At 39.7% G+C, this 12,800-nt stretch overlaps 1 protein-coding gene across 5 annotated transcripts in view; it reads right to left on the reverse strand.

Annotated features, from left to right (window-relative positions):
* The window catches only part of sema6e (sema domain, transmembrane domain (TM), and cytoplasmic domain, (semaphorin) 6E), a 278,709-nt gene that overhangs the window by 14,633 nt on the left and 251,276 nt on the right, over nucleotides 1–12,800 (reverse strand). For 3 of the 5 annotated variants that reach the window (XM_055228148.1, XM_055228149.1, XM_033980525.2), the window contains 2 exons: nucleotides 12,613–12,663; nucleotides 3,720–3,875 (listed from right to left, as the gene is read on the reverse strand). In XM_055228148.1, coding sequence (XP_055084123.1) covers nucleotides 3,720–3,875; nucleotides 12,613–12,663 — 207 coding nt within the window. The remainder of the gene's footprint in view (nucleotides 1–3,719; nucleotides 3,876–12,612; nucleotides 12,664–12,800) is intronic. The other 2 variants (XM_055228150.1, XM_055228151.1) reach the window with 1 other exon arrangement.

A 12,800-nucleotide genomic window follows, 5' to 3' on the forward strand; every position in this document is an offset into this window, starting at 1 on the left:
AATTACTCAAAGACGCTGTCAGGCCTTTAAGCTGTGGAACCAATCCCAAACAAATAGAAATTTCAATGTTTTTGGACGTGAACACAGCCTACTGACCTTCCCTTCTCTAAGGCAGTGACTTCAAGCAAAATCAGCATGGTCGCCTCTTTTTCCTTACTTACAAATTTCTGTTTAAAAATCTTGGTAACTTTGTCAACCCTTCAGTGACAGCTTGTGCTTCCTGAACATCTTAGTCCACGCGGGCCCGTATATCTTTAGTAGAATAGAGTGAAGTATGTCTGTGTCTGTGTGTGTGTTATCGGTGTGTCTGCCTGCTCCTCTGACTCCTGCTCTCTGTTGGAACAGACCGTTTCTATTATATCATCGCTCTCTGGCTCAGGGCCTTTTTCTTATTTATTTATTATGTCAGTAGAGCCAAAGTATAGCTCGTGATGGCATCCGTTCGGTGAGAGAGTGTAAGGAGGAAGGATTTATGGACTAAACGCTGCAGAAGAGAGAAGACAAACGTGTGGTGTCGCAGTGTCCACTGTAAATCAGAATCAAGTCGACCAAGCCTGTGCACTATTTTCGTTTTTTAATCAATCTAGAAAAAAGCTAAAAATGTTACCTAGTTTGCCCTTTCTTCCCATGTATTTGAGCCAAACTTGCCCCAGTACAGGTAAATTATATAAGCAGCTAAGGCTATTGTGTACTGTCTGCATCTAATTATAAAGCATTCAACTTTCCAATAATCAGGAAGTGCACAGTTAGCATGCTAGTTGTCACTTTATCGTGGCGGTAAAACTATTCCATGAGAGTTATGTGCTTATAAAATCATTGCATTGAATAATTAAGATGCTACGAATGCACAAGGTAAGTGAGGAATTGTATTAGTTCTGTTTTTCAACTTTTTAAGTCAGTAAAACCAGTTCCAACACCCTTAAATAGAATTAAGTTAACAATGTTGAAATGAAATGAGTAGTCTGACCTGTCAAATGAACTTTAAAGGTGCGGTCACGCTAGGGTTTTTGAGCCCTGAACGAGCTGAACCACAGCCAAGAACATCATCACATAGTGTTTGTTTACATGTTGTGCTGAAGAGCTATCAGAAAAAAGCCCAGCAGCATGAAATATCTCTGATATAGTGAGGCAGATATGAGTCCTGCTGTGATACTCCTCTGTGAGTTTATGGATTAAACAACAGTGTGGAGGAGAGAGGGCAAAAGGAGGTGAGAGGAGGTGAAACTTTTGTCTCTGTCGCCAGTCCTTACTGAAGGCAAGCGTGGATTCAGTGTGTGTTTTCATACCCGACTTTATACAGTTTTGGTCTTTTATTGTTTACAGCATGCATAGCAGGACTGTAAACAATAAAAGTCATGTATGTATGCGTACATAATCCACTGCGGCGTGCTTTGGCTGACCTCCTCCAACTGGGCCAAACTCCAAAAGCCTAGGCATGGATCATCTGCACTCACACTGGACAAACATACTGTGCTTTTTCTAGTGTGAAGGCACCCCAAGATATCGACTGTTTTATTTGCACTTCTAATGAATTCAGTTTTATTTTTGCAGCACCCTGACACAATTTACCACATTTGTTTTACAATTTCCGACACTACACGGCTCTCTTCAGACTATATTTTCTGCCAATAGTCTTCTAAACTTATGCCTAGCAACAGGGTGCAATCTGACGGAACGGGCCACTTTGAAGGCCTATTTCTGTAATGTCGTCTTCGCACCATCTTTAGAAAGACTGTGTTAAATAACAAATCTGCTGCATATATCATATCTCTGCTTATTGGCGTCTCTGTGCTAAAACAGTCAAAGAGAAAATATGCTTGTGAAGTGTGAAAGGAATGTAGGTTTAATAAAATATAGAATAGTGCCAGTGTGTGTAATCTTAGTCTTAAAACCGTCATTCCTAGTCGCCTTGCGTTTGAGCATTACAAGTGCAAATGTATCTAGCTTATTAGATAGAATAATAGAATTTGTGAAAACCATAGACTGTATAGATAAATGGACATAGCTAACTTGCTAGCTGCCGCGTTCCAAACAGGAAGTGGTCATGGGAGCGTTTCCAGCCTTATCGACTCTGGCTCCAATTCACTTTACATTAGAAAACCGTCGCCCCTCTCTCCATAAATGCTGTTGTCAGACTCGTCGTTTTGGTCTTAAACTGTTCATATTCATCCGCTCTACATGATGCTGGGGTTTTTTATTTCGCCAATGTGTCTGTACCTCAAGATATGAACCTTAACAGACAAATCAGCCGCCTTCTTTCACTGAGGTCGCTCCCACTAGCGTTAGCAACAGGTTTAACTGACTGCGTTGCAAAGTGCCCGCACCTCTGGTTTGGCAGGGAAAGGGGCGTTACCGTCAACAGCCTCGCTCCAGATTGGCTCTTTGGTTGCTGTGATACTCACGGTCGGAATTCAAAATATGAAACTTGAATCCAAATTCGCCCCTATAACTGCTCTAGCCTCGATGAGCTTCATTTGACTGGAGCTAAACGCTATGGGTGACGTCACTCTCACTTAGTCCACTTCTTTATACAGTCTATGGTGAAAAATGACAATATTTTACATAGGCTTCTCCCAATACGCATGTTTGTTTCTTTTTGCAACATCAAGAATATTTTAAACATGACATTAAAAGCGCTGTACCTATTTTTTACTGCCTTTGTGTCAAAAGTAAAACAAATTCTACTTTTAAATGGCCAGGCCACGTTCTTCCTTCAGTTTTTCTTTTGCCATTTTGAGAATCCTAATTATTCACAGTGATAAGTGAATTTGAAAATGTTATCTGTAAATATTCATAATTGTTGCATTTCCTCAAACTAATTCAAAAGCTGTTACCAAATAAGGTTTAGAGGTATCTAGGGAATATTTTTGTGCAATAAGCCTCGTTTATATTCACCACGAGGCAAAATTACCATAGGCCTGATTATAATGAACTTATGAGTTCAGTTAACTTCATAATGAGCAGACGAGAGAACCCAATACTGTTACTTCACATTTATAACTGGTGTACTTTTTTGAGGCTTTAGCGGTTGAGTCACATTTAGGCCTTTAAACTTAAACAAATATGGAAAAAGATTGGATTGTGATTTAACTAAGGCCATTTTAACACTAGTTTATAACATGCTAACCTCATTTAGTTTTTTTTTTTTTTTTGTTTTATTGTCAATATAGTTATTACTACAATAGTTTTCTTTCAGTTTCTGCAGCTAATCATTTCTTTGCACATTTGTTTTCAGGCATTTTTGCAGACATTTCATTTTTCATGGGCAAGAATATAATTTGTACATAGTCATTCATCAAAACTGGTCATGCAGGTTAATTCAATCACTATATGAAAAACTCTAAAAATCTATACATCTATTTTTTTTATATCACATGCAATAACTGGTTTGAATTAAATTATGCTGGGGTTAGAAATGAGTAGTTACTTAAAAGTTCACCCTGGAAGAACACATGCATTTCCAATATGGCAGAGATTAGGCTAATAAGGCCATATGGGCGAGACAAAGTGTTTTAGCCTACTTTTATAGATTTATTTATCGACCCAAATTATATGGAAGTTTAACGTGTTGAACCAGAGTGATCGGGCATTCAGGGTTATCAGATGTTAGCATATTTAGCCGTTAGCGTATTAGCTATGTACAGTGATGCGTTCTTGGGCCCAGCGGTGCATTCTCCCAACAGGGCATAGTTACCCACGGACAAGCCCCACCCCCTTACCCTCGATCTCCACACTGATTGGCTCCGAGTCAGGTGACCCCTGCTCCCTCACTCGGGGAGGGCCTTCGGGACCTGTACCTCTGTGTGGGTCACCTGCCTCCTTGGGGAATGCCGGCCCCTGATTGGTTGTGCTGGCGCTTGTGGGTGTGGTCTTCCCTGCGGTGGTGGTGAAGGGGGGAGGAAGGAAGGGAGGGGGGAGGGCACAGAGCGAGTGATTAGTGAAATGAAGAACACTGCGGAGAGATGAGGTGAGCCTGGATGGAGAGAGAACCGCCACCGTTAGCAAAAGCAAAACCCGTGTCAGAAAGCAACCTTGTCTCACGCAAAATACAGCAACATTAAAGCGCCCATATTACGCCATTTTCTGATCCATGTTATAATGCTATTTTCTCATCACAAAAATACCTGGAGTTGTGTTTTGTTTCATTCACACATGTTTAACACACAAAACCTGCATATTTAGGCTGAGTTCTTCTCTCAAAACGCGAAACACACTGTTACACATTGTGATGTCATGTGGTAATACAGGAAGTGCTCCACTGTGTTTTAAACTCCATACACCTTCACTATAACCATTTGGATAAGTTCAGCCCAATATTTACTGAACACAAGGTAAGAGGTAGCTGTTAATCTGAAAGCTATCACGTCATGACATCACAAGGTGGAACAGAGCATTTTGAGCTTTAGAGATGTAGACAGACTAATAGTAAAGGGTTACAAACATGTGTGAATGAAACAAACCAACTCTGGGTATGTTTTTGATGAGCTAACAGCATTATAACCTGGCTTAAAGCTCAATTTTGTGTAATATAAGACCTTTAAACTATTACAGTGACAAAAGTATGTACAAGATTTACATAAGAAAACTGTGGAGACTATGTGCTGCAAAAGTAGTACAACACAAAGCCAACTTTATAATGCAGTATTCATTCTTAACGTGTTCATTGTAGTACTCAAGTTTAGGGATGTTGTATCACTGATCAAAGGGCATTTTTGGTTAGCACTGTTACAGTAAGGATTGTTAGCCCGATGATCCAAAACGTGAATGTTTGACGTTCCTCACTGACTTACACCAAATGCAAATTCAGTTTGATGTGTCACTATTGTTACTGTCTAGTACCACTCGAGGATGTAATATAAAATGAACTGTGACACAAGACATTTAGGTGCTAACGCTGAAGAAATGCTGTTACATCTTTAAGTCAAAATAGCTGATCTCTCTGCTTTATGTTTTAGCTCCACCTTGGAACTACGTCACTAGGGTGTATATGAGTTACTCGAGTAAATGTAACAAGTAGTTTTCTGATGTCATACTTTTACTCCCACTTGAGTAATATAGTTGACAGTCTGACAGCACACTTAAGTTAAGGTTTTGGTTACTTTTCTCACTGTGATTAAGTATACAAGTGACAAAAGCTTTATGTTGACAATATGAAATCATTTGAACATCTTGTGCCAATGTTAATTATTTACAGTTTTATCCCTCCAAAAAATAACTTCAAATTATAAATCTGATACTTGAGTAGTTTCCCCAAACACTTTTTTTTTTTTTACTCCAACTTGAGTAATTTCACAGACTACTACTTTGTACTTCTACTTGATTTACTTAAATAAATATAACTCAAGTGTTTTTGGAGTTCACCTGGGACTAAACTGGGACAAAACTTAAACTAAACCATGACTAAGCCAGTCTCTATAACCAAGTCTGAAGAGTCCATTAATTACAATATCTTAAAAACACCGATAACTATTTGTAAAAGAAACATATTGGTGTTTTGTCGATTATAGAAGGTGATAATGTCATACTCTCAGATGGGGGAAAGAGACAGATCTTTCCTGTTTATAACACAGTACTTTACCATGAAATACCCAAATGTTAAATTCTTAAATATTGAATTTGGCAATTTCTATTTTTGACTAGAATTTCGGTCAACTGGGCAAAAGATTTAGAGAGAAGACCAAGTTCGAAAATGAAGAAGCCACTTGGACGAGCAGCAAAACGTCTTCTCCAAGTGTTTTGTCCAGTTTTGTTATGGAACCTAGCTGGACGACTGAGGGATTACATTGACTTTTGACTACAGACCCTAAAAACTTGTTCTGAATTTTAATTTTCCGTTACCCAATCTGTATTAAATATTATTGGCCTATAGAATGTTTTGATGTCATTTGAAACGCAGCGGTAAGTCAGGCATTGGCCCAAATATAAACATTGTACATACTTTGGTAGCTGTAACGGTTTCACTTTGTTGAAACTTTAAAATCATAAACGAAAATGCATTATTAGTGAGACAGGGCTGCACACACAAAAATGACAGTGACAGAACATGATGGAACAGACATCACCCACATGGAAGCTGTGGTGTAGACCTGCTTAGCTTTCAGTTGGAACGGCTGACACCTCCAAGTCCCATATACTCTCACTTTATGCAGCGTTGCTACATTCGACGCACGTTTCAAAGCGCTGTGGTAACAACGCTACAAAGTGCATTTTTGAATTTTGTCAAAGCCACAACACAGATACACGTCAGGTTCCGACAGACGCGCCAAGTAAAAGGATTTCTATGCAAGTTGTTTGGAGCTAAACTTGGGTTGAGTTGAGTTCAGCATAAAAAGTCTCAAGAATGCATTACCAGTACTATTAATGCTGTTTCATACTTTCACTTTGGTAATGTTCATCTCGTCTTCAGCTACGTCTTGCAAAAAATGTAAAAAAAAATTAAAAAAAGTAACATAAATTTGATAATTTCACTTTTTTGGGGTCATGTTTTAATCACTTATATGGTAAATGGTCACCTTTTTATATACCGCTTTTCCACTTTCCACTCACACACATTCATACACCAGTGTACACAGACACCGGGGGCAAGGTGGGTTAAGTGTCTTGCCCAAGGACACAACGACAGCATTCATCTGTCAGATCTGACTGGTCTACCAATAATGTTCATGTTGAGAGTGGGATTCGAACTGCCAACCTTCAGATCAATAGACAAACACTCACCAAAACCAACTGAGCTACAAATACACCCACCAGATGTGTGTTTTTAATGAGAATTTGAACGTTTGAACTGACCAACTAACCTCAGGATGCTAAACTTAAAATAGAAGATTAGGCTGTGCAATTTCGGAAAATAAATACATAAATTCGCAACTTAATTCAGTGCACAGTGCAAATTTGAAACAGCTGGAAGCATTAGTAAGTATGAAAATTAAAGGTTCATTATGTAAGGTCTATCACTCGCTTGTCTCCATGAAGCACCGCTATGCTTGGAATCTTCTGTATGATATGGCATTTAACTTATGTGATCTGCATTTGGATAATTACAGCTTTTTTATTGTGCAAAAATATCTTGAAAAGCGTGCATTCTTGCCGTTAGCGGTCTCGCCTTGACACAGACCTGACCTGTAGCTCGGCCTGACGGTGAATCTTGCTATTCTCCATGGAGATAGACAACTTTGGCGGACCCTCAATTAGAAAAGTCACATGAAACCTTTAATTTAATGACTACACTTAATTCAAAATCTCTTGAACACTCTTACTATTTTTATGCTATAACTTTCTGACTACATCAAAATGAAAGTAATAGCGCTGAACGATTTGGGAAAAATATCTAATTTTTTCAGACAAGCATTGTGATTGCGATTAGACTTGAGATTTATGTTTTAAAAATAGGATTCTGCTCAAAGTTCACATTTTAAACGCGCCCAGGAGAATCGACTGAAAGAGTGAAATATGAACTGGCAAACTAATACGACAATCACGTTTCAGAACATGTTTGTACAGAGCTAAAAACTACAGGGTTGGCAGCTTTTATGCAGAATAAAACACGATATTTTGTTATTTGTAGAGGAAATTATGGTACTTCAAACACTGCAGTCTTTGCGATTTGCTCATTTCGAATTGATTGCATGCAGTAATAGTACATTTCAGCGCATTTTTACTTTAAGCCGTCCTACACTTACTCAAATATATCCTTGTGTATTCTCCTGTCCCCTCCTCTAGTATTAGTGACTCTCCTCCCTGTGAAGCGTGTTTCTATTGTCTCGTCCAGAGTAATAATAAGTGTTAGCGTAGCTCAACTGTCCCTCTCTGAGCCACTTTGAATGAGGCGACTGCAGCTCCCCATCTGTGCCGGAGGAATTAAACCGCCCACCGGGGGACTACAGACCCTTCCACCCCCAAGAACAGCTCCAAGATTGCAGCTATGATCCATCACCAGTGTGTTATTGAGCGCACCGATCTGCTTGTCTCTATGGCGATGCTATTGTTTTCCCTTGAATGTTACACAGTATGGTGACAAATGTATGTCTCTCCAAGTAAATGATGCTACCAGGCCAAGTTACAGGTCTTAATTATAAAACGTGTGTAATTACATAAGTTTATATAGTAATGCATATAATATTTTGGTCTAAATGGTTAATCGCCATGGCAACGTCCTAATTTGTCATCATTTTGAAACCCACGGATAGTTCGGATATCTTCATTTCAACATTCTCATGTCTTAAGACCTAAAAACTGGTCATCATTGGTGGTTGTTGGCAAACTATAACATCGCCCCCACAGGTCAGTGCCTGCCTCACGGTCTCCTGGACGACAGCCATGCGAACATTATTGTAGTCGTGGTTTTGGTGTGTTGTCACGGCGACCACCATACCCCATGTAGCAACTGCTCCGTTTGGCACACAGCCTCCTTCATCGTCTTTATAGTCTGCAAGTGCTGATAATTGATCTGCAGCTCAGAGACTTGAAACGGCTTAGTGCGATGCGGCGGGCCAAGAAACAAAGGCACAATTAAACTTGACTGGAGCGCTGTTCAGAAGGAGCACCCTGCCGTAGGTCCAGACAGCGGGGTGTTCAGTGAGAAAGGCTCTAAGTGGAGTGGTGAGTATTCTCCACCAGCGGATTAAGACAAATGGCTCCATTTCGGGATTGATACTTTGGAGTGACATGCTGGGGTGTTCTGCATGTATGTCTACGAAAGAAGGTTTATCAGTTACTACGGTGACATAATGCACACATTAGCAAACACTGAAATATGTTTTGAGGTTATCTGAAAAAACTTGTAAAAAAAAGAGGTAAGAATGACTAATTGAAAAACTGTTGGCTAATGCTAGCTAGCTTGTGTCTTTAATGTCATTTGAGATGGACTTGTTTATCTGCATCAGCTCACCTGTTGTAGTTACAGCTAAGACAGTTCTTTCTGGTCAGACTGTTAAATCAGAGCTCAGATTAAAGTCTTGAGCTTCAGACAGAGCAGTGCTTCTAGTTAGCTTCACCCCCAGGGAATGTTGATGATATCATTGTTGTGGAAGTCTATAGATCTATTGATTTGCTTGGTGGCCTAGGGGGAGAGTGGTTCGATTCCCAGTCTAAGTAAGGATATTCTTTTGTGTCTAGGTAGAAGATAATTGCCTACAACCAGATTTACTAGCACAGTTTAGCACTGAATATTTCAGTGTTTTCAGTATTTTCTCAAATGCTAGTGCTTCAGGCCGTGTTTTAAATGGGCAATGTGAACTGAATTTTGATTGGAGGACATTTACTGCAAATTTAAAAGGAACAGTGTCCTGTCCTCTTATGGTTTTAAAAAGTACTACAATCACAACTGAACCTGGGTAGCCAGTTCCTTAACCAGCAGTATCAGTATATGCACAGGCCTCATGTCAAAGCTCAGAACCTGGAAAATTCACTCAATGAGCAGCAGAGGCTGCACTAGTTCAGGTAATGACCATTCAGATCAGAGAGGCCTTTTAGGTTTAAATCAACTGAACTAAATCAAGATTTTAGTTTTGGAAAAAAAAACAAAAAAACAAAAATACATTGAAAATTGGGATCAATTAATGTGAGGGGAAAAATTGAGACTAATGTTTTTTTGCTACATGGCCTAGTCCAAATGACCAGGTTCAACATTTGTGGATATCTCCTTTGGATATTACTAGTGTGGGTTTAATTTACAGGTCTTCTTGTCTTGGACCTTTTGAAGGCCTTTGTACATTTAAAAGTTATAATATGATCATAAGAATCGTTAACTGCTATTTCCACAGTCTATTTTTCAGCACTCTAAAACCCTCGCTGGCTTGAATGATGGACATTTTATAGACTTTGAGCGATAGGATCAGAACTCCACTCGCCCTTTCCACTACACCACAATCATACTACTACAATTAGAGATAAAGGTTGTGGCTCTGCTCATTGCCAGAGTCAGCTGTGTGCACTTAACACCGGCAAACTCCCCACATGATGGGCCCACAGCCCATACTAATCACTGTGCCGGATCCTCCAACACCATGAGGTCCCTCAGGTCCCAATTTGTCCAATCCAAAAAAAAAGAATGGCCCTTGAAACTCCTCAGAAAGTTGAGCAGGGTCCTTTGGTGCGAAGATGAAAGCGACTGGAGCGGGCCAAGAGTGCAATGATGGAAAACAACGACTTCTGAGTATGTGACCAGAGTCTGGTCTAAGCCTGGATTTAGCAAACTTTCCACAACCCCAGTTAAACCAGGGCTAAAACAGGGTCAAACCAGGACTACACAAGGGTTAAATCACGACTAAACCAGTGTTAAACCGGCACTAAACCAGTGTTAAACCGGGACTAAACCAGGGTTAAACCGGGACTAAACCAGGGCTACATCAGGGGTAAAACAGGGCTAAAACAGGGTTAAACCAGGACTACACCAGGGCTAAACCAGGGCTCAACTACAGCTAAAACAGAGCTAAACCAGGGCTAATCCAGGGCTAAACCGGGACTACACCAGGGTTAAACTGGGACTACACCAGGGCTACACCAGGGCTAACCCAGGGGTGGCTGAAGGCTAAATCAGGGCTAAACCAGGGCTAAACCAGGGTTTAACTAGGGCTAGATAAGGACTAAGCCAGGTCTATAACAGGAATAAACCAATATTTAACCAACTGCATAATGGAACTAAGTTTAAGTCATACTGGACCAGCTCTAAAACTGTGTAAACCCAGAACTAAATCAGAAAATAAAAAAATAGAAAATGGGTCCAAACAAAGTGCAAAATAGGCTAATAACGAAACCTGGTTTGTCTCAACGTGACATAAGAAGATCTAAAATAAGATTACAAGTACCAAGGGTATCATTAACTATTTCAGTAATCATTATCAGGCCAAGAAAATACTCATAAACTCCATCAATAAGTCTGCATTTGAAATATTAAAGTTTACTGATTAATAAAAACCCACAAAAGTCAAAGTCAAATGAGAAATAAAATTATAGTCAACTAATCTAAAAAAAAAAAAAAAAATGCTGACTAGTGGACTACTAAAATAATTGTTAGTTGCATCCCTAACCCACTTTCCGTTCCTGATGTACCGGTGCCAGACATGTCTCTGGGCTTTCCACCAGGGGGAGTAGTGGACCGTGACGGGGGAAGATGACCGTTCTTGATACAGGACATTAGGTGGTCAGGGGCCGTTCAGGGGCCGGTCAGTGCACCGCATGGGCTCGCACATGACCGTGGCTCCGTGTCAGTGCTGTCAGAGAGAGTGAGGGGAGGGCCCCATCATTCAGCTGTCCCTGGCCAAAGCATGGAACACTGGTGTCATCAAAATCGCTTTGGCACACTCAATACGCCTTCACTCAGGCTTGGTTAATATGTCCAGCATTGTAAAATAGTCCATGAAGTTTGCAGTTTTAACTAGGGTTGCCTAAAGTGTTGAAAATCAGATACTAAGCGATGCTCAAATGACGTTTCAATGCCATTTTTAGAAAGTATCGATGCTAAAAAACGTCCCATTCATAAGATAGAAATGAACCTTTCCTGATTAGCTTTAGACTGATCTTGAGCTGTATCAGAATAAGTATAAAATGTCATAGACTTATATACGCCGATGGGCCTCTATGGAACCTACTGGACAGCTGAGGAATTACACAGATAGAAGGCCACATGGTAACAGAAAAGAAAGTACTATGATGTAATGTTGAAAATCTAATTCTAAAGAAAGTTGTTTTTTTTTGTAATTATCATTGTGGTATTGGAATTGGTATTGAGCATCGATTCCATTACTTAGCATCGAAATAGCTTTAAATTTTACACTAGTTTCATCACAACTGTGGATAAAGTAAGCTGGATTAACCAAGAATGTCAATCATTTCCAATATAGTGTGTTCTCAGAGGTGAATAACGCTGCACTGCTGGGTGTGGCTCAGCGGTCAAACCTGCAGCACATATGCAGGTTAACTTGCTAGCTTCTATGACAAGTCACCACTACACCGCCGCTATACTCTTAAGAACTCTTGCATTTGAGTTTGTCTTTGAGATTTCGGATTGCGTTCCAACTTGTATATTTCAACAAGAACACTCATCGATCTTGGCCTTTCTGCTTGGAAACTCATTTTAGAACCCCGCGATACCAAAATCTAACATGGCTCTGCCCCGCATTTGGATAAATTTAATATCCGACCAAAAAGATTTACCGTTCTTGAGTAATTTCTTTTTTTCAAATAAACTGTTCATAACTGATGTCTGTGAACCTGCTCCTGTACAGAAGTTGAGTTGAGTTGTTGTAAATGCGCTGTTGCTAATGTTCCTTGCTAATCTTGCTATGAAGTTGGTTTATAAGTTATACATCAACATTTGACACTAAATATCTGCTTTTGTTGACATTAGCTGCTTGTAGATGTTAGCAATACTGTGATATTTTTTTTATTTGAAAGTGGAGCACAGACACCGTATGCGTTGTTCATGATATTAGGGGCGAATTTAGCTCCTGAAGGCAACCCATTTACCAACAAAGTAAATACAGCATAATTTCACACACAAAATACTGTTTTTCAGTCAGATTTCTTTCCATTGCAATCATTACCCCTAAACAAACATGTCATTAAAGTTGTTATACCTTTTGTTGTTCAAAGAGAATTGAATTTTTCACTGACCATATGCCGAATCTGCTGCTGTGTTCTGCCTGCGAGTGGTTGCCAGGACATCTGCAAATGAACAAAGAAATGCTCATTAAAAAAGCTGCTTTGTGGAGGCTAATTATTGAATGGGACCACTCCGTATAAAAGCACTATACTTTGTGCTAAAGTCTAATGATGCTCATAGTTGTTTTGCATTTAGAAGA

This window comes from Periophthalmus magnuspinnatus, chromosome 16 (assembly GCF_009829125.3).
Source record: "Periophthalmus magnuspinnatus isolate fPerMag1 chromosome 16, fPerMag1.2.pri, whole genome shotgun sequence".
Taxonomy (NCBI): domain Eukaryota; kingdom Metazoa; phylum Chordata; class Actinopteri; order Gobiiformes; family Gobiidae; genus Periophthalmus; species Periophthalmus magnuspinnatus.